Here is a 22,774-nt window from a genome sequence, read left to right as displayed (position 1 = left end):
TGTGATACCTTAGGGCAGCCTAAACAAGGACAACACCAACACTCATGTTAACATGGAAGGGGGAATCCTATGGGCCCCACTGCTAGACAAAGGACTGTAACAACTAAGGAATGATGAGAGTGGGAAATAACCTTCCCCAGGGATGAGCCCCTTAACTGGCTATCCAGTAACAAGTGATCAACCCTAAACTCATACATCAAGTAACACTAAACCAGCTGAGCAGGTTGGATTTTTATTTGTTATAATATTTCTATAAAGTGCATATGCATGCGCTTGCGCACACATGCAAAGAAAAATGCCATAAATTTGAAAGAAAGGAAGAAGAGTTATAGAAGGGCTTGGAGGAAGAAAGCAGGTAAACAAGCCTCCTGCACCAGATTAAAAAACTGCATTCAATCACTATGTAAATCTGTAACTTCTGTCTACCTACCAGAAGATGCATGGAAATGAAGCAGTTCTGGTATTCCCTGAACTTATTTCACTGTAGCATGGCATTAATAAATTCAAAGCTCAGTTGGGCATGGTGGCAAACAGACCTGTAATCCCAGCACTCAGGGAGACAGAGGTAGGTGGGTCACTATGAGCTCAGGGCCAGCCTGGTCTACAAATTGATTCCAGAACAGCCAAGGCTACACAGAGAAACCTTGTCTCAGAATCAAAGTCTAACCCTGATATAGACTTATTTGGCTTAGTACTGAGAGAGAATCCATTCCAATTTGACTCCAGCTCTACCCTCTTCCACACCTCCATGCTATTCAGAGGGGCAGGGAGGTGGGGATTGGGACGGGGGATGATTCAGTGCAAATGTATCACTATTCCTAGAAAAACATCACAGCACAGGCCTGGACAACATACTGGACTAGCAGAGTACCAGCTGAACCACAGTGAGGAACAGATCTCCCTTTAGCAGGGAGTCATGACTCCTACCTCACTAACCCTCCAAGAGGCCTGTGAGAACCCAGCAGTGCTGCATGCTGTCTGTGTGCATGCAAGGACATTTGCCAGTACTGTTCATACTCTTCAGGAACAGACGTGCCTATGCAAAGGCTTTGCTGTTATAGGATCCTGCTGACGTCAACATCTAGAAGGCATTTCTGGGTTCCATATGTGCATACTGGAACAGACTGAATTAATGAGATTAAGAAGCTTACTTCTAGCCAGGCATGGTGGTACATGCCTTTTGGCCCAGTACTTGGGAGGCAGAGGCAGGTGGATATCTGTGAGTTCAAGGCTAGTCTGGTCTACAGAGCAAGTCCTGGATAGCCAGGGTTGTGTACACAGAGAAACCCTGTCTCAAGAACCAAAAAAAATTAAAAAATAAAAATAAAAAAAATAAAAGAATGAAAATTAGGAGTTATTACACACATTTTTATACTCACATCTTTCTTTTCTTTCTTTCTTGGTCTAAAACGAGGGATTTGGTGGACAGTAGATGAGCAAGCCTCTTTTATCTCAGTTTTTAAACAGATGAGAAAGAAAAAAAGTAATTCTTTCTTAATAATAAAACCCAAGAACTCCTAAGGAATTTATAATTACACAGCTCTTATGACTATCTCCATTGAGAGCCCTAATAGAACAACGGCCTGCCCAGACCAAGGTGGCATGAGAGTGGTGAACATCTCTGACATCAGTGCCTCCTTTGACCAGATGGACACACAGCTCCTCCCTGTGCAGTTCTCTTAGGGAGTTCCAGAGTCCTCTACAGACTGACTGAAGAGCCTTCCAGGAGCCCAGGCTCAAGAAGCTGGGGCTAAGAAAGGCATTGGTTGCCTAAGCCTTCACTACAGCAAAGCTGCCATCTTGGAGTCATATCATCACTTAGCCATCAGTGGCCATGTGCTGTGTACAGCCAGGGAAGAAGCATGGTCACAAGGAAACCCATGTTCTGTGTTTTATCGTTCTTATATCTACTGGCCTAAATTCTGCTGCAGCTGAGAGTTAATCTTTTTATTGCTGTGACTGACGGCAGAGAATAGCCAGGCTCTGTTTTCTACAGGACTAACACTACAGAGACACAAAAGGACCGACAGACCTAGGAGGATAATTAGGTCACAAGAGCAATAAGTTGAAAGTTGGAGTCTATCTGGTAGAGGGGCTTAGAAACAGGAGGGCTCTGCCTGCTGTGCTTTAGATGGGGTGGCCTGTCTTAAAATCAGAGAAACCACATGAACATTTTCACTAAGTGAAAGATAAGAGGGGATTCAGATTTAGATTAGAATAAAAGCTTTTGGTAAAGAATTACAGTTTTTATTTGCAAAAGTTGAAAATGCTCATTTCAGTTACCAGCTCAGAACCTGGGTTCCCATGGGATCCACTGCATAAAATGAGTCTGTCACTTCTTGCCAGGTTTGGGGGCCTTTTCTAGGCCTTGGATGTATTTTCCAGGGAGCCGATACTCTTCTACAATCCAAAAAGAAAATCTTCAGCCGAGCCTGGTCTCAAGTCCCTACTGCCCGTCCCTGCTTTCCATGTCCCTTGGGCTCTATAACCTCCTGCCCCTCCCTGTCCACTAAGCCCCCGTGTGCTCATCCCTGCTGTCAAGGATGTTATTCAACACATGACATCCTGTTCAAGCTCATCTCTGGTGACACCTTCTGAGTTGGACCATTTACCACATAGTGTGGCTGAAGGGTATATTTTGGTCATTTACATCTGCTGGCTTACCATCTAGATCAGTGGTTTCCAACCTTCCTAATGCTGTGACCCTTTAATAGTTCCACATGTTGTGATAACCCCCAACCATAAAATTTTCATTGCTACGTCATAACCTTAACTTTGTTAGTGTTGTGAATTGTAATGTAAATATCTGTTTTCTCTGATGGCCTTAGACAACTCCTGTGAATGGGTCCTTCAACCCTGCAAAGGGGTTACAACCCAGAGGTTGGAACCACTGAAGCTATATTTCTGTTTACATGTGTGTTCATCTATTTTCTTCTGTCTCTTCTTAGTCCTGTTCCACTGCATGGGGCTCATCACATAAAGGAGCTCAATTCTGGAAGTTAACTGCTGTGGACAGCCATAGGCCATGAGATAACTCTACTTATTATTTGGATGTGAGACAGGCATGAAAAACGCAAGGTCTATCTCAACTTCTACTTTGCAGAGGGTTCAGACATTAGAGAAAAAACTAGACAAGCTCCAGACACCAATCAGAAACATCAACACAATCGAGAAGCACAGATGCTGTTCATTTCTACCATGTTCAAAGGGAGATACACACTACCCCTGAGCTGAGCAAGTGAGCCTGTGAGGATAGACAAGACCAGGGCTATGGGAGGGCACAGAAGGGAAGGAGACAGCCACGTAAAAGCAGGTAGATGTCAAGTGTCAAGTATATTTGTAAACAGCAGAAACTAGCTGGATAAAGTTAGGACATGTAAGGGAGCTATGGAGAAAGCCTTCAGGAAAAACAGGGCAGGCTCAGAAGGCTTGTTCCTCAAACTCAGGAGCTTATTCCTGAAGGCATGGATAAGACAAAAGGCCTTGTAGGTGAAGTGATAGGATAATAAATATTTCAGAAAGGTGACTCAGGCAGAACTGTGGAGGAGAGCTTAAATGAAGGACAAAGTAGAAGCTAGAGACTCAAAGAGAATCAAAAGAACTTTGGCTCTAAAGAATAAAAAGATTCAGAGCCCAGCTACAGTATTCAAAATCAGGGGCTCTCCAGGCAAGGCACTGAATTCTCTGGACCTCAGTTTTCCCATCTGTAAAACAGGCAACAACCCTACAGCCCAGTTATACCCAAAAAGATGCCCTCTCAAAGCACAGCTGAACTCTGTACAGCTGGGTACTCTGTATATGATGTTTAAAAAGGGAAGATGAGAAAAGCTAAGAATATGTATGTTTCTGAAAAGGGCCGAAGACTTGGTTTCATCTGGTCACTGCTATAAACTGCTGTAAGCGTGCATGCCTGTGTGTGTGTGTGTGTGTGTGTGTGTGTGTGTGTGTGTGTGTGCATGTTGCTCCTTGTTGGGGTTATGTCCCCTTACACACCACTTATAAGTTGACAGTATGGTAAAATGAGGAGCTGGTGAGATGGCTCAGCAGTTAAGAGCATTTGCTGCCCTTCCAGAGGATCCAGGTTCATTTCCCAGTATCCACATAGCAGCTCACATCTACAACTCCAGTGTCAGGGGATCCGACGCCCTCTTCTGGCCGCTGAGAGCTCCAGGAACACAAAGTGCATAGACATATATGCAGGCAAAACACCCAAATTCATATAAAATTACTTTAATTAAAAAAGAGAGAAAAAAATATGGTAAATTGAGAAGGCACATAATCCAGCTAAGCTGGAGAACACCTTAGCTAAGTGGTTCAGCATTCTGGTTGTTTCCTCACCATGGTCACATGACTGACAGGGGTGGGGCAACCCTTGCTACTACCTAGCATTTCAACAGACTGTCTAGCCAATGCTAGTTCTAGAAGAGTTCAAACTTCACAACCTGAACTACAGTGTCTATTAGATGACTATCACTTTTGCACCACTGTGAAGTGGAACCACTGCAAAAAAGTGACTAGACTCAAGTGAGTCAGCAGCAAGCTCTGCTAGGCCAGCCTAATGGATACAGCCTAATGTCTTCTCAGAAGGGCTACTCACCAAGCAATAGCTGCCCAAGGTGGTGGATCTGGTTTCCCTGGACCTGCACCTGTAGACTGTCTTTGGTCCCAGGGGCAGGAGAGACGATGGTGCTGGCCTGACATCGCTGTTGGAGGATGGCAGCCACTGAGCATGGATCTAGACCGTAAGTCTCCAAGTTCCGGACCACAGTCACCTGGGGACAGGAAGCTGACGGTGGGTGTTTACGGTATGCTCTCCCCTCTGAAGGACCTTTGGCAGCTCACTCACGTTCGCGGGCAGTTCTCTATCCCTGTAACCCTAGTGCCTTTCTGTACAAACAGTTTATACTTCATGGTTCTAAAATGACCTCATTTATATGTGCTAACAGATAATCTATCCTACCTATAACGTATATTTAAAGTTTTTTTTTTAACCATGGATAATTTAAAACATGCAGACAATAGTATGGTGGCAAGCATGAAAATACACACATTTAATCCCAGCATTCAAGAGGCAGACACAGATGGATCTCTGTGAGTTAGAGTAAGAGGCCAGCCTGGTCTAAATAGCAAGTTCTAGGACAGCCAAGACTACATTATGAGACCCAGTTTCAAAACAAAACATCAAAAAAGTATACAACAATGTGATGGACTCCAACATACCCATTACCAGTTTTAACAGTTGTCAACATACAGGCAGTCTGGATTTATCTGCATCACATCTACTCCTGGCTCCTGGATTACTTTACAACAAACCCCAATACACTTCAGATCACTATACATATATCTATGTGTGTGGACATATAATATCTATTTATAAGTATTATATACATTATATATAATATTTCAGTATATTTTTCTTTTTTTCTTTTTTAAGACAGATTTCCAACTATGTCTCTCTGTTTGGCTTCAAACTCTCTATATAGACCAGGCTGACCTTTAACTCAGAGATGCTCCTGCCTCTGTTTCCTGAATGCTGGGATTAGAGGCAGGTACCACCAGAACCTGAGATTATCTGATAAGGACTGTTTTAAACATAAAAGCAAAACCATTATCACAACTGAAAAAGAAACTGGCAAGCTGGTGAAATGGCTCTGTGGGTAAAGGTGCTTGTTGTACAAGCTAGGCAACCTGAATTCAGTGACTGGGACACACATAAAGGTAGATAGAGAGAAGCAACGCCACAAAGTTGACCTCTGACCCCCATGCATGCACTGTATCATGCATACTCCCTGTCCCCAACCCTGATAATAATGATGATGTTGATAATAAAATATTTTATAAGATCACATTGCCAGTCAAGAACATGGCACTTTTCCATTATTAGCAACAAATGAGAAGAATGTGACTTCAGGACAAAAAAAAGGAAAGCATTAATGCTGTTTTTAAAAATCACAACCAGGGGGGCTGGAGAGATGGCGCAGTGGTTAAGAGCACTGTCTGCTCTTCGAAAGGACCGGGGTTCAATTCCCAGCACCCACATGGCAGCTCACAACTGTCTGTAACACTAATTCCAAGGGATCTGACACCTTCACACTAATGCACATAAAATAAAAAAATAAAAAAAAATCACAACCAGGGTTTGAGAGATAGCCCAATGGTTAACAACACTTGAAGCTCTTCCAAATTAATTCCCAGCACCCACAGCGCAATTCACAATCCTCTCTAACTTCAGTTCTGGGGGACCTAATGCCCTCTTCTGACTTCCATGGGAACTGCACACATGTGGTATCCGGACACACAAGCAGCTTAAAAAATAAATAAATACATACATACATACATACATGCACACACACAAAATAAATTAAAAAAAAAAAAAAGACAGTAATAAAAACCACAATACAAGCCAGGTGTGGTTGTGCAAGCCTGTAATCCCAGCGCTCAAGGAGGCAGAGGGAAGTGGATCTCTGTGAGTTTGAGGCCAGCCTGGTCTACAAAGCCAGGCTACACAGAGAAACCCTGTCAAGGGGAAAAGGAGAAAAAAAAAATTCACAATCCAGGGCTGGAGAGATGATTCCGTGGTTAGGAACATTGGCTGATCTTCCAGAGGACTCAAGTTCAATTCCCAGCACCCTCATGGCAGCTCACAACTGTCTGTAAGTCCAATTTTAGGGGATCTGACACCCTCTTTCACCCTCCACAAGCACCAGACCACACACATGGCATATATACATGCCACCCACGCCACACAAAACTAAATATGTAAACATTACAATCTTCTTGCTGCTTTGAAACAACTAGAGACAGTAAAGGATTACTCTCAGGGTGGTCTGGAGGGGGCTGCTATACACAGTGTCAAACGAGGCTTGACAGGTCACATTGGAAAGCCAGTCTCCTCTCTGGGGCATGTGGCCCTGTCCACATCTTCCCCCAAGTGGCCACAGAAAGAATCTTTGCTTACAGCCCTCCAGAAAACTCATCATTTATACAACACCAGCTTCATTTTTGGACAGATCTATTATTAATTAGAAATTTGTGCTTAATAGACAAAAAAGTGTTTAGTATAATGTCTGGCATGTAATTGTTGCTAATTAAGGTTATCATGACTGGTTCACATTTAGAGACTACTTCCTGCTAAGTTATTAGCAGACACACAGCCTTCATTTCGTCACTGAAGTTAACTCATATGGCAGGAAACAGAAACAGAGGCACCAAAAGTTCAGTAAGGTGCTCAAGGTCAAGAAATTTTAAAAGGTCACAATGGAATTCCAAAGCCTTGGCTCAGAACCACACATTCTACAAAGTTCTCTGTTTTAAACCCAAGCCTGGGCATTCAAGATTTCTACCCATCTTTCTCCTCTAGATCTGCAGAATAAAGACACTCCTTTTGCAGATGACAGCATTCTACACATTTTGAGGGAAGTTATAATTTGTTCCCTACAACTTGTATTGCCAAGCTGAAACTTTTACAAGCTATTTTCATTGAGCCAGGCCAAAGGAGTAGATTGTGTAAGAGATGAAGGCTTATAAGGTAGTACCAGGAAAAACTCAAACTTAAATATTCACTTTTGAAACAAGCTCTTAGAAGTTTCTTAGTACAAAATCCCAGAGGGCAGGAGGAAATGATTTAATGACACCACTCACCCAGGGCCAGTGATGGCACACAGCATGGGCACTTCCAATACAAAAGTCTCCAGTCATACCAGGAAACCAGACCTTAGCATGGAAACTAATTCACCAACCTCAAACACTGGATCTTTCTTTTGGGGGGTTGTAGTAGGGATGAAACCCAGGGCCTTAGTACAGGCAAAGCATACGCTCTACCACTGAGTTGCCCAGCCCCAGTATTTTTTAAATTACCTTCTTATTATACGTCTTCTGTGCAAGGGTGATATCAATTGGACAGAGTTTGCCTTTCTTCAGAATGGGTTCCTGTCCAGGAAATGTCACTTGGTAGGCAGGCTGCAGATTTTTCAAACATCTAAAATGAGAGTTTGAGTTATAAATAGATCAAGGCAACAGACAGTATCTCTCTGCATCCTGCTACCATGAGCACTGAGTACAAGTTTTTGTAGCACACTGATTTGCAACCTGGCTGCAGCTTTGAAGCATTGAGATTACCCGGGGAACTGAACTACAGACCAATGAACTCAATGTCTCAAAGTTCCCCAAGGTGTAGCCAAGGTTGACATGACTGATTCAGAGATGGGAAAAACAGTGACTTGAGTGCCTGCAGAGTCACCACTTGCTTGGCCTTCTGGTAATCTGGTATCTGCTTTGTCTACCTGTCTCAAAAATGTGCCTTACCAGCTGACTGTCACCAAATGCTATCTCACATTTCTCATGTGTCCCAGTAATGCATTTTTTTATTTAATCTTTTGTGTGTATGTATGAAGTCAGTGCAAGTATGTGTTTGTGTGTGCTTGTATGAAGGAGTGCAGACACCTGTATGGCATGGTGCATATGTGGAGGTCAAAGAACAATCTCGGGACTTGGTCCTCAGCTTCTACCCTGTTTGGAACATGGTCCCTTTGCTTTCCTCAGCTGCACACACCAGTGATCCATGAGCTCCCGGGGATTCTTGTGTCTGTCAGACAAGGATGGAGATTACAGAGGTGCACCTGGCATTACCTGTGTTCTGGGGATTCACTCAGGTACTAATGCTTGTGAGGTGGGCTTTACTCACTGAGCCACCTCACAGCAACTTGTAATAATAATAATAATGTATCTTTCATAGAACATTCAATTCTACAGTAGCTCATGGTTGCAACCAGTGGCATAAATTCATGGCCAACCTAAACTACAAACTGAAGCTTGTCTCAAAAAACAAACAAACAAAAAAACACAACAGAGAAAAGCCAACTCAACTCTGCGATCCAATGCTGTGCTCCAAAAAACTCACATAAACATGTGATAGGATAGTTGGCAGGAGCCAAATAGTTTGCTGGATCCCAAAAAGAATTATTTTCAGGTATGCTTCTACAGAAAAAAAGTATCAAGGATCTTTCCTTTGAAGATAACTCCCCAGCCTTAACTGGTTCTTTTATTGAAGTTCTTACTTCTAGTTAATGTTTTTCTTTTCTCTCTGTCAAGTTCTTTCATGTCATAATGGCTCAAACTGTCAGCAGCTCTCCTTATCAGAATTATTCAAGCCTGTGTTTATGGAAAGAAAGTCACAGACTAAAATAGTAACAATTTGTATGGGAGAAGACATGCACTTATTGGTGTGGGGGGTGTGCAGATGCATGCACGTGGAGTCCAGAGGTCAATTCGGGGTTCCTCAATCACCTGCTCCTTAGTTTTTGAGGCTCATCAACCTGGCTGAGCTGGCAGACCAAAGAACCCTGTTCCCCAACACTGTAACACTGCAGTTACAGATGTATACTGCAACCTGGCTTTTCCATAGGTACCAGAGGTCTGAACTCAAGCATTCACATTTCTGCCACAGGTCCAGGTTAATAAGCATTCTGAAGTTCTACGGCAGATACTAAGGGCAGCAGTGCAGTAAAGTTAAAAGGGACTATCAGTCCATTACCTGGTCAGGAGACAGTCCCACGGGAGCTTCATGATCATGTGCTGTTCATTTTTCTCTAAGATGCAGTCACATAAGATAGGATCCAACTTCACCAGACTAAAGGGAAAAAAGAGGCATGAGGGCAATTTAAGCCTCAACCATTCCAACCAAAGTGAGAGCTTCCATCACTGGTACCTTCTACGCCATCCAGACCACTGAGCTATGGGACCCAGAGGCTACGGGGCAGGAAAGCCCACTAATGAGAGGGCAAAGAGCGGCAAATGGTGGAAGAAAATGTGGGAAGGAATGACCAGGATTCTTGGCTCAGTTCTGCTATGTGACCATGGCTTTCAAGACTTGATTTCACTCAACAGGCAAGGAAGGGAGGGAGGGAGGGAGGAAGGAGACAAGGAAGGAAGGGTATAAATGCTAAATGCTATGGTCATTACAATGTATACATGGACTGAGCTATTACATAATACCCCAGAGGTCCATATAGTTAAAGGAAACTCTTGGGGCTGCAGATACGGTGGCAGAGTGCATACCTAGCTTTCTAGAAGCCCTAGGTTCTATTCCCCACACCACAAAATAAACAGTAATTTAAAATCGACAGTTAAAAAAAAAGTAGGGTACTAGCATTTAGGTCTCTCTCTTCCTCTCTAAATCATGAGGATTTCTAGAAAAGAAAAAACATCAGTGAAACTCTTAGCTAGTAGCATATCATCTGTAGCCATATATAAGAAAAATCATAACAAAAATCCATAATGACTTTGATTAAATAGTTTTTCCAGGTTGCATTTTCCTGACAACTGCCATATGTACTTGAACATCAGGGGTGGACATATGTGAGATGTGAGTACTTGGCTAATGAACCATGCTGACATCATGTAACCAACCTGAACTCCAGGCAACAACCCATGTCTTCAGCCCATGGTCTGTAAACACTGGGTTTGCCTGTTTCTAAGCTGCTGTGCTCATTTGCTTTCTATTCCAGAATCCTTCCCATCCTGTTTCTAAAGTTCTTACATTTAAAGTTCTTACATGTGTCTGTGTGAGTCTACAAGGGCACAAAATTAAGTGTATATGTGGGACACTTTGCAGTCGGTTCTCTCTACCATGTGGGCCCTGAGGGTTGAACTCAGCCACAGGCTTGTCAGAAAGCACCTCCACTCACTACACTATCTTGCCAGCCTATTCCCTGAATCCTTTCATGTCTGTTTGCTAAAATGAAGACCTAACAAGACAGACTCTATTCTTGGTGCCCACTTACTTTCTGTTGTCTGTATCCACGAGGCTGTTTCTCTTGGCATAGTCAGTGATGATCTTTCGGACCTCACTGCCCTCAAGAGCACTCCCCTTCCTAGGAAAGAGAGGTAACCAGAGGTTAATTCAAGCTGTACTTGGGGCCCAACTGTAAACATTCAGACTCCTTGCTCACTTTCCTTGGCTCTTGCCTCTTTTTTTGTTTATTTATTTTCTTTTTCTCAAGACAAGGTTTCTCTGTGTAGCCTTGGCTGTCCTGGACTCACTTTGTAGACCAGGCTGGCCTCAAACTCAGAGACCCTCCTGCCTCTGCTTCCCTGAGTACTGGGATTACAGCTGTGTACACCACACCCCCTGGCTCTTGCCCTTTTCTTCTTTTCCTAAGGGAGGCAAACAGGGCTACTTGAAGGGCAACTGCAGATGGAGAGGCCTAGTCTCTCATTTACCTAACCCAAAAGCTACCCCAGGAAAGGACGTATGATACTACATGTAGAAGAGCAGGTTTCCCAGTCTTAGGGAAACACCACTCAGGATGTGGGGAAAGTGCAGGACCATAGAGGCAGAACAGGGCTGCTCTCCAAAACTCACTTGTGGCCAGACTCCAGGAAGAGCTGGGTCATGTTGGCTGGGACACAGTAGAGGAATTTTATATCTGGAGGGTGATAGGACTGTTCCCTGCTACCTTCCTGGACAGTCTGGGAAGTCAGGGAAGGCTCGGGGATGATGAAAGAAGTGATCCTAAAACCCAGCAAAGAAAGGAAAAAGCATGTTATACTAGTGCCTTGGCAGTCCCCAGGCTGTGGCCCAGTGCCCCCAAACTAACAGAGCTGCTGTGACAGGCCTGCACTTACCTCGGATGTCTCCAGTCCACAGCCACAATGCTCTCCACCCCTTTGCTCAGCTCCTTGACCTGGACAATCTGCTCCTGCTGCATGTGCTGGAGGAACTTTGAGAGCTAGGGAGAGAGGCCAATATAGGGGTCTTCACTGACTCCACCAATGGAGCACCACCCATGCAAGGCCAGGTCTGGTGCAAGGTGGGGACTTGACCCAGCTTTTGCTGTCATCAGACAAGGAACCAAAAGACTACACACACTCCTGTAAGTTGGGGAGCAAGAAGCTACTAGAGGGCTGAAGACATGTTTCAGCAGTCAAGAGCTCACATTGGGACAGCTTAGTGATCAAGAGTTCACACTGGGGTGGGGGCTCAATGGTCAGGAGTTTACACTGGGGGCACAGTGGTCCCAAGGCTAGCTCCCAGCACCCCTGTTCAGTGGCTTAAAACTGCATGTTATCCCCAGCTCCAGGGACCCCCTCTGGCACCAGCACTTATGCATTTACACATAATTAAAAATAAAATCTTACAAGAGGTTGCTAAACTAAGTGGTGAAGCTGTCAGACTATACTCAGAGAGAAAAGGACCAAAGGAGAGAAAGGACTGAACGCCTTTGCCCAAGAAGAGTTTCATTATTTCCCATTTTATCTAGAATCAAAAGACTGATCAGTTCTACCTGAAGCCCTGCTCACAGGGCTTCCCATAGCCATCTTAGATCATGTATTCCGACATGACTCTGTAGACACTAAAGAAGGTGTTGGCTCTTACCTTTCTATAGCTTGACTTCTTTATATCCAGTTGCTGTCCTTCAGGGCTAGGTCAGATAAAAATAAAAAATAAAAAGGGCAAGTTAAATCAAAACAGTAAATGTGGTACCTGCGTGGCACAAAGCGACTTTTTTCTCAGGCCACCCTTTCCTCCCCCATAGTCAAAAACAGCCTACCATTCTAGAGCTCTCTGCCCAGCTGTGTTATCAGAGACAGATAGGGGTTACAAACTACTCTGAGTCAGAACATCCAATAACACTTTTGTGACAATGGGATGTCTCCGTCTGTGGTGTCTAAATGGTAGCCACTAGTCATCCATATGACTATGAAACACTTGAAATGTGTCTACTCTGATTGGGGACCTGAATTTTAAACTTTAAACTTAACTGGCCACATGTGTTTAGTGACTATTGTAACCAGACACAGCTTTAGAGTTCTCTCAAGCCACAGAATCTCCTATGGTCTCAGAAGCTCCACTTCAAAGTGAACCATACCAAGCTCATACCCAGGGTAGCCAGGTCTATACCAGAACTCAGTAAATTGCACTCTGGAGCCTAACTAACCCAGACACACTGATCACTATCTATTACCTTTGGTCACAGCAGTGGACAACCGCAGAGGACCTGAAACAGCAGCCTCATGGTCTGAAGTAACTAAGTTGTTTACTATCTGGCTGTTTACAGAAACATTACTGACGCCTGCTTAAAGCAATCTTAGGGTAGTTAAGGATAGAAGTTCCTAATGAAAATTGTGAATCCTCCCTCTCCTTAGGACTTGTATTTTCTCAAAAACCTAATATTCGGGAGCAGTGGGACTGTCAGGGAGACCATCCTAGAACCTACTCCAGTCTAACACCTGCCCACGAAAAAGTTCTGGAAAATCATTTCCCAGTTACTTGCAACTTAGCATGAACAAGACAAATCACCAAGGGTTCCTACAAGGAACCTACAGCTGTCCTGGATGCCTCAAGGCCATGTGTAGACAGGATCTCCACTTTCAAAACCAGAAGAGTCTCTGGGACAATACACCACCTGCTGTGAAGCAGAGCAGGCTATGTGTATATATGGGGTGGGTTTGTTTACTGATGTGTTTATTGATTTTCAAAGCAGTCTCACAAGGGTGGTTTCATTGATTGATTCATTCATTCTTTTACAGGCAGAGTCTCTCTGGAACCCAGGCTGATCTGAAACTTACTAAACAGCTCATGCTAGCCTTAGATTCACTGCTATCCTTTTACCTCCGTCTCTTAAGTACTGGGATTAAAGGTGTGAGCTACAGTACCTGGTTGTGCCATATGCAGAAAAGACCCTGCTCTTCCGGTATAGATTGACAGATGCTTGGTATATGACAGGCTGTGCAACTTTACAGCTATTCCAGAAGTATTGGAAAACTGGGCTTAGAAAAACCCTGTGACTACTTGAAATTTGTCTTGGTTAAATATGCTAAGGAGGTGGCCACTGAACCTTGATGGCTCCATCTTCAAAGTCAACACCCTCTTTCCTAATGGCTACACTATCAATGGGATATGTTTCATACCTATTCTCCTCCCAGCACAACTTTCCTAAGTGGGCAGGGTGAAGCAGCACATAACACTTCTTCACAAAGGTTGTTTAAGGAATCTTGTAGCATACACCACAGTACCTGATTTGTGAGAGACAGCTCGGAAATACCTTGGCAAAAATAGCAGTCAGAGGATCTTGAGAATTTTGACCTTAGGATCCTTTCACTAGATAAAACTGAAGGTTTTAAAGCCAAGAACCTAGTTACCTTCCAGACCACCTTTCTGCTCTGCCGTTCCCACATGTCACTCACCAGCCCCTACCACCCATCTTGCTTTACCACCAATAACAGCTGTGAGACCGTGTCTACAGCCCCCACTGAGCAGCGCCTTCCATACCAGCAGGAGAACATGTGACTGCCAAGGAGAGTGCTGGTGAGCAAAGGGAGGTCAGCTTTTTTGACTCGACTCTTCAAGGCATGCAGGAAGCACTGCTGTAACAACTCATCCATTTGCTCTGCAAAGAAAGGGAAGAATCACATCCTTCCTGAGGTGCGAGTGCTGCCTGGTGCATGGCAAACTCTGTCCCTCTCATCACCTTGGCTCAAACGGAGCCATCCCTGGGCATCCAAGCTCCCAGGCTGCAGACTTTTTTAAAAAGTGTGTGCGAGGGTGAGCACGCATTTGTGTGTGGAAGCCTGAAGAAAGGTTTCAGGAGTCAGTTCTCCCCTTCCACCATGGGTTCTAGGCACTGAATTCAGGTGGTCAGGCTTGTATAGCAAGTGCTTTTACCTGCTGCTTGTTGAGCCATCTCACTGAACCCTTTCCATACTCCTGAGCACTGATCCTGTAAAGATTAGCCCACAGAAAGAAGCAAACACAGTGCCACTAAGCCAGAGATATTCATTCAGAGAAGTTAGAACCAGAAGCCTTAGGGGGCTCATAGCTAGAAACTATCCAAATGACAGACAGGCAGGCACATAGGAGCATGACTTATGTAAGGAGTACAGAACTACTGTACAGCAGAATAAGGGTTCTGCCATTCTCTCCCAGAGCATCAATGCTATTCTAATCTGAAAGACATATGTGAGCTTTCCACCTCAAAGTCGTACCTTGAAGGGGCTTGCCATCCACGGAATCCTGACTCAGGGCCCCAGAGCTAGTATCTTCAGAGGCTTCTGGCTGAGGAACCTTCCCATTGCTCTCCCCTCCCTCCAGCGCCAGGCTCCTCGGGTTTCCATGCAGACCAAGGTCCACCTTCTTTTCATTGCTATCTGTGGGATCCACTGCCAGTGGGGCAATGGCAGGTAGAGAGGACTTGTCTCCAGATTTCCTGGAAAAATCTGATGTCAGAAACACCAAGCACTAGCTACAACATTCACCCTCCCCGATCAGAGGAGAATCAGTCAGGTGTTTAAAGCCAGTACAGCCAACAGGCAGGAGAATCCAGGACAACCAAGTGGTGAATGCCCATCTCAATTCAGTTCAATTATTCTGAGCCCAGAAAAGTCCCAAGCTCCCCAGTGAGTCCAGGCCAGCTTGAGCTGCAGAGCAGAAAAGATCAAAACAACAACAACAAAGCCCTTAAGAGCTTAGTAGTAAAATGCTTGCTAACAGGCAAAGCCCTGAGCCAATTCTCAATATAACAGATGAAGGAAAAAGAAGGCAGCTAAAGATAAACCACTGAAAATGCTCCTTGCATAGGACCACCTTGAGTTAAATAACCACTTTGAATTAAAGATCATGATTAGAGCCAGGTATGAGCCGTGTGGTGGCAGTGCATGCCTTTAATCCCAGCACTTGAGAGGCAAAAGCAGATGGATCTCTGTGACTTCTAGGTAAGCCTAGTGTACAAAGCAAGTTTCAGGACAGCAAGGGCTACATAGAGAGACCCTGACTCAAACACCAAAACAAAAAATAAAAACAGGTATGATGGCACCTGCCTGTAATCCCTGTTCTCAGCAGGCAGAGGTAGGAGGATCAGGAATGCAAACATCCTTGGCTACATAGTGAATCTGAGGCTAACCCGGGCTATATGAAAGGAAAAGGAAAGGAAAGGAAAAAAAAGGAAAAAGAAAAAGGAAAAAGAAAAAGGAAAGGAAAGGAAAAAGAAAAAGGAAAGGAAAGGAAGGAAAGAAGGAAGGAAGAGAAGAAAAGTATGATTAAGATTCTACCAGTTTGGTGAAATAAAAACCCAGGGCTTAGCCTATCTAACAAAATACAAATACCTGGACTACAAACCCATGGTGGCTGTGTTAAAAGAAATGCAATCAAATGTGTAAAGCTGAGATTATGATGGCTTACTTCTCAGACTTAAGACAGGAAAACTTGGGATGGCACACAGCAGAGCACACAGTAAAGCTAACAGTTAAACTACGTTTAACAAATAGTTGCAGCGAGGCTTATTAATATCTCTAATAGTATGTGTAGACTGTCCTAACCAGATAAATGTTGGTGAGGTTGGTGGCTGAGGAAGCTACTGATAATTCCTCATTATGAAACACACACTCTAGCTGTAACAATCCATTTCAGAGCCACATACCTGCTCCTCGTCTGGTTAATCTCACTTTTCTCGAACAATAAATAGTGATTTTTCTCAAAAGCAGTAGAACTAGGGATTTGTGGGACTTTTTTGGCAGGGTGTGGGCTAGCAGAAGGGGAAGTTGAGATAGGGTCTCATTACCTAGTTTAGGCTGGCCTGGAACTTGAGATTCAGATGCTCTGAGCTTCCTGAGTGCTAGGATTATAGGCATATGCATTGTTATAGCCAGAATGTGTGTTCCATAGTGAGGATTCTGAGACTTGAAGAGCATAAAGTAATCAGTTATCCCGCTGACAACTGATCTGGATTCAGAAGTACTTGTCTTAGGACCAAATAGTGTCTAAAATGCACATAATGCACAAAACCAGAGTAACTAGCACTATAAGAACATCACTACAGTGAAGGGCAAGGCAAACAATACCTAAGTCTAAGACAATTGTCTGGGACAATTCCAGGCTTAGAAAATAACGAAGTTGTCTCAAATTTATTGTGTGAACAACAACAGAAATGTACTTTGCCCACATTTGGCAAGTAGGTGGAAGTCTGGGGCCAACAAGCTGCATGAGGATGTGCCTAGACAAATACTTGCACTTCTAAACCTCAGGTTCATGTTCTCTCCATTCACCACCCCCACGCCCTAGAAATAGAAGAATGCACCTACCACAAATGGTCCTGATAAGTGTGGATCACAGAGAAGCCCTTTCCCTTCATGCCTGAAGCCAGCATCTGAGCTGTGGACATGGCAGCCACTCCAACTGCTACAGGAGCTCTAGGAAGGAAGCCAGAGAGAAGGATCAGGCAAAGTCTTTTTCAGACAGATGTGTCCATACAACGACTCTTGGTTTCTTTTTTAAAAGAAGCAGTAGAAGCTGAGGGAACAATTCAGTGGTAAAATACTTGCCTAGCATGCATAAGCCCTGGTATCAAAAACAAACAACATGGTAATGACTCAGTATGTTTTAGCAAACAGACTAAAAACCATCTGATTGTGATTTTAAGATAGGAAAGCTTTTTATGTATGTAAACTATATTTCTATAAAGGTATTAAAATACAGATAATGATGCAGTTGATGGGGGTAAAGATAATGAAAGAAAAGGAAAGGCAAGAGAATGTCATATATAAAGAAGGCTAAAAGAAGGGTCAGCTAAGTGCAATGCAGTATCTTAGACTGGATCCTTGAATAGAAAAAGGTACTCACAAAAAAACAGCATCCAAAACAAAACAAAAACAAAGTTGTAGAGCTACAAATACAGGCTTGAGTGTGTTCACAATTGGCCCACTATAGGACAACACTTTTTTTTTTTTCAGTCTTTTGCTAGGCAGTGGTGGCACACACTTATTTTAAGATTTATTTATTTCATGTATACGAACACTGTTTTCATGAACAGCAGAAGAGGGAATCAGACTCCAATACAGATGGTTGAAAGCCACCATGTGATTGCTGGGAATTGAACTCAGGGTCTCTGGAAGAGCAGCCAGTGCTCTTAACCGCTGAGTCATGTCTCCAGCCCCTAGGACAACACTTCTTAGCTGTGATAACTACAATGGGTTACATAAGATGTGGTCTTTGGAGAATATATCAGAACTCTGCACCATCTCTTACATTCTCCTATAAATCTAAAGTTATTTCTAAAGTAAATTTTAAAACTTCAGCAGCATCAAACATCTTGTGCCCAGATCTGCAGCTCTACACAGGCTTGCTGCCTTCCAAGGGCCCACTATCTATCTGCTTCTTCCAAAAAACCCACTTTTTTTTTTTTCTCTCAGTTCTTGGTCCACATGCTTTGGGAGTTGTCATTTTCCTCCACCTCCCTTGTACCTCTGTTCCTCAGCACCGCACCCCCATCCACACACAAACAGCACAGCTGTCTGAAACACTACCTGTTCCCCATCAAGGCAATGGCACAGAGGTCGCCTTGCTGTACCTGAGGCAGACCAGTAGAAGGCACCACTAAACCTGGCAGCATCAAATCTGCAGCAAACAAAAACAGAACAGCTTACTTAACATCATTAGCATGCTTACTTTATCATAAGCCCTTCCACTTGACAAAGAAACATATATCAGCTTGAGAATCAGCTCTCCATTTCAGGACTCACAAATAGGAGCATTAGGTGCTATTTTCCCTACTGATTTAAAGTAAAGTACATGGCAGTTCACAAACTGCTTTCATATTACTTATAGAAGGCTTACAGCAGAATCAGACATGTCCAGGGAACTCATGGAATCAGCCAAGTGGGAAGAATAACACACACACACAGGAATGCACACAGAAAGGGCAGATACAGTTTTCAACATATGAGCACAAGAAATGAGTAGGAGATTCAGTAAGGTGGCTGATAATTACTGAAGTAATTTCAAGCAATAGCTGGAACACAGAAAAATTCTCTTACCTGCTCCCCTGACCAGTTTTTCGAGTACCAGTGGCCATGTTATAAAAATTGGCAGAAGATCAGGATAGGACCACAGTGTATACACTGTACCAAAAGAGACCAAGAAACACTTATTAGCAAGCACTGCCTGCTGGAGATCTAGAAACACCAAACACTGTGCTCACTTTAATTAGAATTCAGGAAAAAGAAAAAACATTCAGTTCAAAGTTGTAGAGGTTAAAAGAGCCTTGCTTGCTGGGCACATGGTGCACACCTATAATCTCAGCACTCAGGGAGGCAGAGGCAGGCGGATCACTGTGAGTTTAAGGCCAGCCTGGTCTACAAAGCGAGTCCAGGACAGCCAAGGATACACAGAGAGAAAAGAAGAAAAAAAGCCTTGGCAGAGAGACTGCCTTCAGGATCAAAGCAGAGACCTATTGACACCTGGGAACTGGTTTCTGCCGAGAGTTGCTGTTGCACCTGTTGCTCCTCAGGACTACTAGCAGAAAATGGCCACACAGAACTAAAATTCGCAGCAGAAACCAAAGAGGCTTTCACACATAACTTCAGAAGCAAAACAGCCCCAAAACATATAGCCAGTCTGTAAGAAAATTCGAAACGTTCTCCAACCTATATTTTGAGTTCCTATTTTCATGGTAATTGAGCAGTAAAGCTCTTAGAGAAAGAAAGAGTCTGTATCTGTCTTCAGTGTCTTCAGGTACAGCAGTGAACGGGGGTGGGGTGGGGGGGAGAGACGTGAGTAGAGGAAGTGCACTGCACTGTACTGTTGCAGCCGAACTACCTTGCAGCAAAAGCCCCAAGTGACAACGTAGGTGTCAGCTGCCATGAAAAGAAGAAAGCAGATCTGTGGCAAAGATAATAGAGCAGAGAGTCGTAGACAACAAATCAGAGCTTAGGAAAACCCACTGTGAAGCAGCGCACATGAAGTGTGGAACTACCACAGCTGAAGAGGCAACTTCATTAGCTTATCCCCCAGCCTAGGCTTTCTGCCTCGTGTTAAGAAAAAGCCTTTTACAGTTTACAGGTTATTTTCTTTACATGCTCTAAAATTCCACCTTTTGCAACACCTTACTCTCTCCAAATATTCCAAGCTCCTTTATCTCTGAACTTTGCAACTGTCAGTCTTTCTAGTTTTTTGTTTGCTTGTTTGTTTTAGCCCTCTTATGGCAATTTCTGGTTTTGACGGTCTTTCTAGGTCTGAAAAGATCCTTAGGAATAGCATTGGGAATCTCGGTGTTCATTTTATCTGAAAAGGCACGTTAAGGGGTGGGGGGAACAAAAATAAATAAACAGAGAACAACAAGTGTTACACAAGGACTGTAGTCTGGGCATTTATCTTGTTGCCATACCTGTGGGATACAAATTTTTCTCCAGTTCAAACAGGACGGGGTTACCACCGCTCGTATAAACAGTCACTGCGTCCCCTTTGTGCGCATACAACTTCACAATGTTTAGCTCTTCCTTTCCAGGTATCAGTTCGGAGACCTGGTCTGTTCCAAGGGTGGGAAAAGCAGCTGTCACATCAGCCCGAAGCTTTCTCCTGTAGAAAGCACACCAGCACCATGAATACCATCTTCTTGTTGGACATTTAAGTAGAGAAATTCAGAATAATTATAAAAATATAGGCTGAAGAAGGGCTGCCTAGTTAACAAAGCCCTGTTTTCAACTTTCCTATTAGCCTTCTTATTCATTGTGTCACCTATTTCCGCAACTTCCTGGGCATCGGAACACAGCTGGTGACTGAACAATCAAAGTTAGTCTTTGGAAAGTCAAGGAAACCCATCTGATCTCACATGCTCTTCCCACTCCTTTTTTAGACTGGTTGGCAAATCTGTCAACTTATGATTAAAAGGTTACTATGGCAAAAAGTATGACACGTAAAGAAAGCTGGTTTCAAATTCCTGAGGAGGCATCTGTGTCTGCGACAGTGACTGAAAAGGTAATATCTCTTTACCACATCTTCCTTATGCTCTGCCACCACATGCCAGCGGTCTCTGGCCAACAGTAGTCGTTAATGCGCTTTCTCCCTATACTTTTAGTTTTCGGTACACTACCTGAGTTTCCCCATGGGCTCTAAACTCCGTGGAGGACAGGGTCCCTGCATTCCCTCCTTTTACATCTTCCACAAAACTTAGTTTGAGCCCACTACATGCTGACTAAACTTTATTGTTCCAAAGAGCATCTGGAAGATAAAAGAACGCCCCCTACATCTCATCTTCAAAATGTTCCCAACGTTCCTGCTTGGCTCCCTGGGGTCTCCTCTCCATGTGCAACCCTAGATGTGGGCCACGCTAAACTTAGCAAAAGCATTCTCACCTGCCCGATCCCTTGATGGCTGTGTTGGACTTGACCCGAAAGGCCTTAGCGAACATGTCTGCTGGAGTAGCCCAAGAAAGACAAGAGCACAAACTACAAGGACGGTCAGCAAAACGAAAGTGTGGCAACTGCCCGGCCCTCAACCCTGGAGGCAGCCATGCTGAGGCCCGGCGCCAAAAAGCAGCCGGCTAGGAACCCTAAAGAGCGGCTATAAAGCCGTAGCTGTAATGCTGACCCGGCCTAATCCCGGAACTAACGCAGCAGGGCAGGGCGGGGCGAACTCCGGAACTTCCGTTCCCAGGCTTCCACTCCCTTTCGGGTTTCCTGGAAGCATGCTGCTGCCTAGTTAAGGATGCCCAGCTGTGCATTGACTTAAGAGGGGCTTAAGTCAATCCTTTTTGCTGTCCGGTCCGCTCTAGATACATCGCTAAGAAGAAACTGCCACTCTCTTGCACTCTCTCTTGGACTTGGACGTGCTTCAAGTCCGCAAAATTAATTGAATTCATGCAGGTTTTGTTGAATGCTGTTTTTTCCTTTTTAAAAATATGCTTTAACGACTTTTATTTATTCACATCTTCGCACATTATTGTAAACTAAAGGCTTCACCTAGGATTTTCTCCTTGATATTTAATTTACACGTGGTGATAATAGCGACAAGGAATACGCTTCATTCTGGATCCAGGTTTGCGCAGGCGACTAAGTCACAAAGTCAAGATAACAAAGATGGGGCTTCCTAGAGGAAAACAACTGGATACTCTGAGGGCAAGGATTAAAGCACCCGTGTGACCAAATTTCTGTTAAACTAATGTGTGCACATCAGATCTTCAGAACAGGGCGCTTTTATACTGACCATCATCATTATTACTGTAATCTCATCATCCTCATCATCCCTGTTGCTTAACTAATTACATTTTGACTGTCCAAAGAAGCACCTGGCAATTTCTACCTGGCATATACTGGAGCCTAGTTGCTAGTCCCAACTTCTGCACCTTTGACCCTCCAGGCTTTATTGGAAGTACCCTACCCCAAACCAAAGGCAGAGGAGCCGAAAGGAGAGCATTCCCTGTAGCCTCCTCTCCTTGAACTGCTATGTAGCCACACTTCGGATATATACCACCAAGTGTGTGTGATCTGAAGAAAAGCTTTAAGAGAACACTAGAAATATCAAGCTGGGGAGACCATTTTAGAGTGGATCCAAAGATGTCAATTGTCATCCTAAAAATTAATTAATGATCACTAATTAGGAGCCAAGATTCAGGGAATTAGGCACTGCCACACCCACCCTCTGATGGTGCCACCCCTAGGCAGCTGGTCCTAGGTTGTATCAGAAACCAAGCTGATCAAGCCAGTATTCAGCAGTTCCCCCATGGTCTCTGCTTCAGTTCCTGCCCTGACTTCTCTTCAGTGCTGGACTGTGAACTGGAACATATAAGCCAAAGAAACCCTCTCCTTCCAAAAGTTGCTTTTGCTCAGTGTTTTATCACAGTAACACAAAGTAACTAATTCATCCTAGGTGGGTACCTTAACCACATTCTCTGCCTGCATCATGGCCTGCCTTCTGCCTACGATGATTCTAATGCAGGACAGATGGCTGAAAACAAGCCAACAAACCACATCCTTTAGCAACCCCAGTGTGCCTCAAAGTATTCCC

The 22,774-nt window shown here is 44.0% G+C and overlaps 1 protein-coding gene across 1 annotated transcript; it reads right to left on the bottom strand.

The window, feature by feature from the left end:
• Positions 1-2,225: 2,225 nt before the first annotated feature.
• On the bottom strand, positions 2,226-21,367 carry Eif2d (eukaryotic translation initiation factor 2D). The gene is made up of 15 exons (XM_055602544.1): positions 21,124-21,367; positions 20,157-20,347; positions 18,808-18,891; positions 18,298-18,388; positions 17,077-17,184; positions 14,986-15,206; positions 14,273-14,390; positions 12,377-12,422; positions 11,626-11,729; positions 11,363-11,512; positions 10,782-10,871; positions 9,533-9,628; positions 7,858-7,978; positions 4,598-4,772; positions 2,226-2,400 (listed from the first exon to the last, which is right to left on the bottom strand). The coding sequence occupies exons 1-15, from the start codon at positions 21,177-21,179 to the stop codon at positions 2,333-2,335; spliced, it is 1,719 nt and encodes a 572-aa protein (XP_055458519.1). The 5' UTR covers positions 21,180-21,367; the 3' UTR covers positions 2,226-2,332.
• Between the last annotated feature and the right edge of the window lie 1,407 nt (positions 21,368-22,774).

The sequence above is a fragment of the Psammomys obesus genome, unplaced genomic scaffold (assembly GCF_907164565.1).
Source record: "Psammomys obesus unplaced genomic scaffold, mPsaObe1.curated_primary_1811, whole genome shotgun sequence".
NCBI lineage: Eukaryota > Metazoa > Chordata > Mammalia > Rodentia > Muridae > Psammomys > Psammomys obesus.
This window is presented reverse-complemented; position numbering and strand designations above follow the sequence as displayed.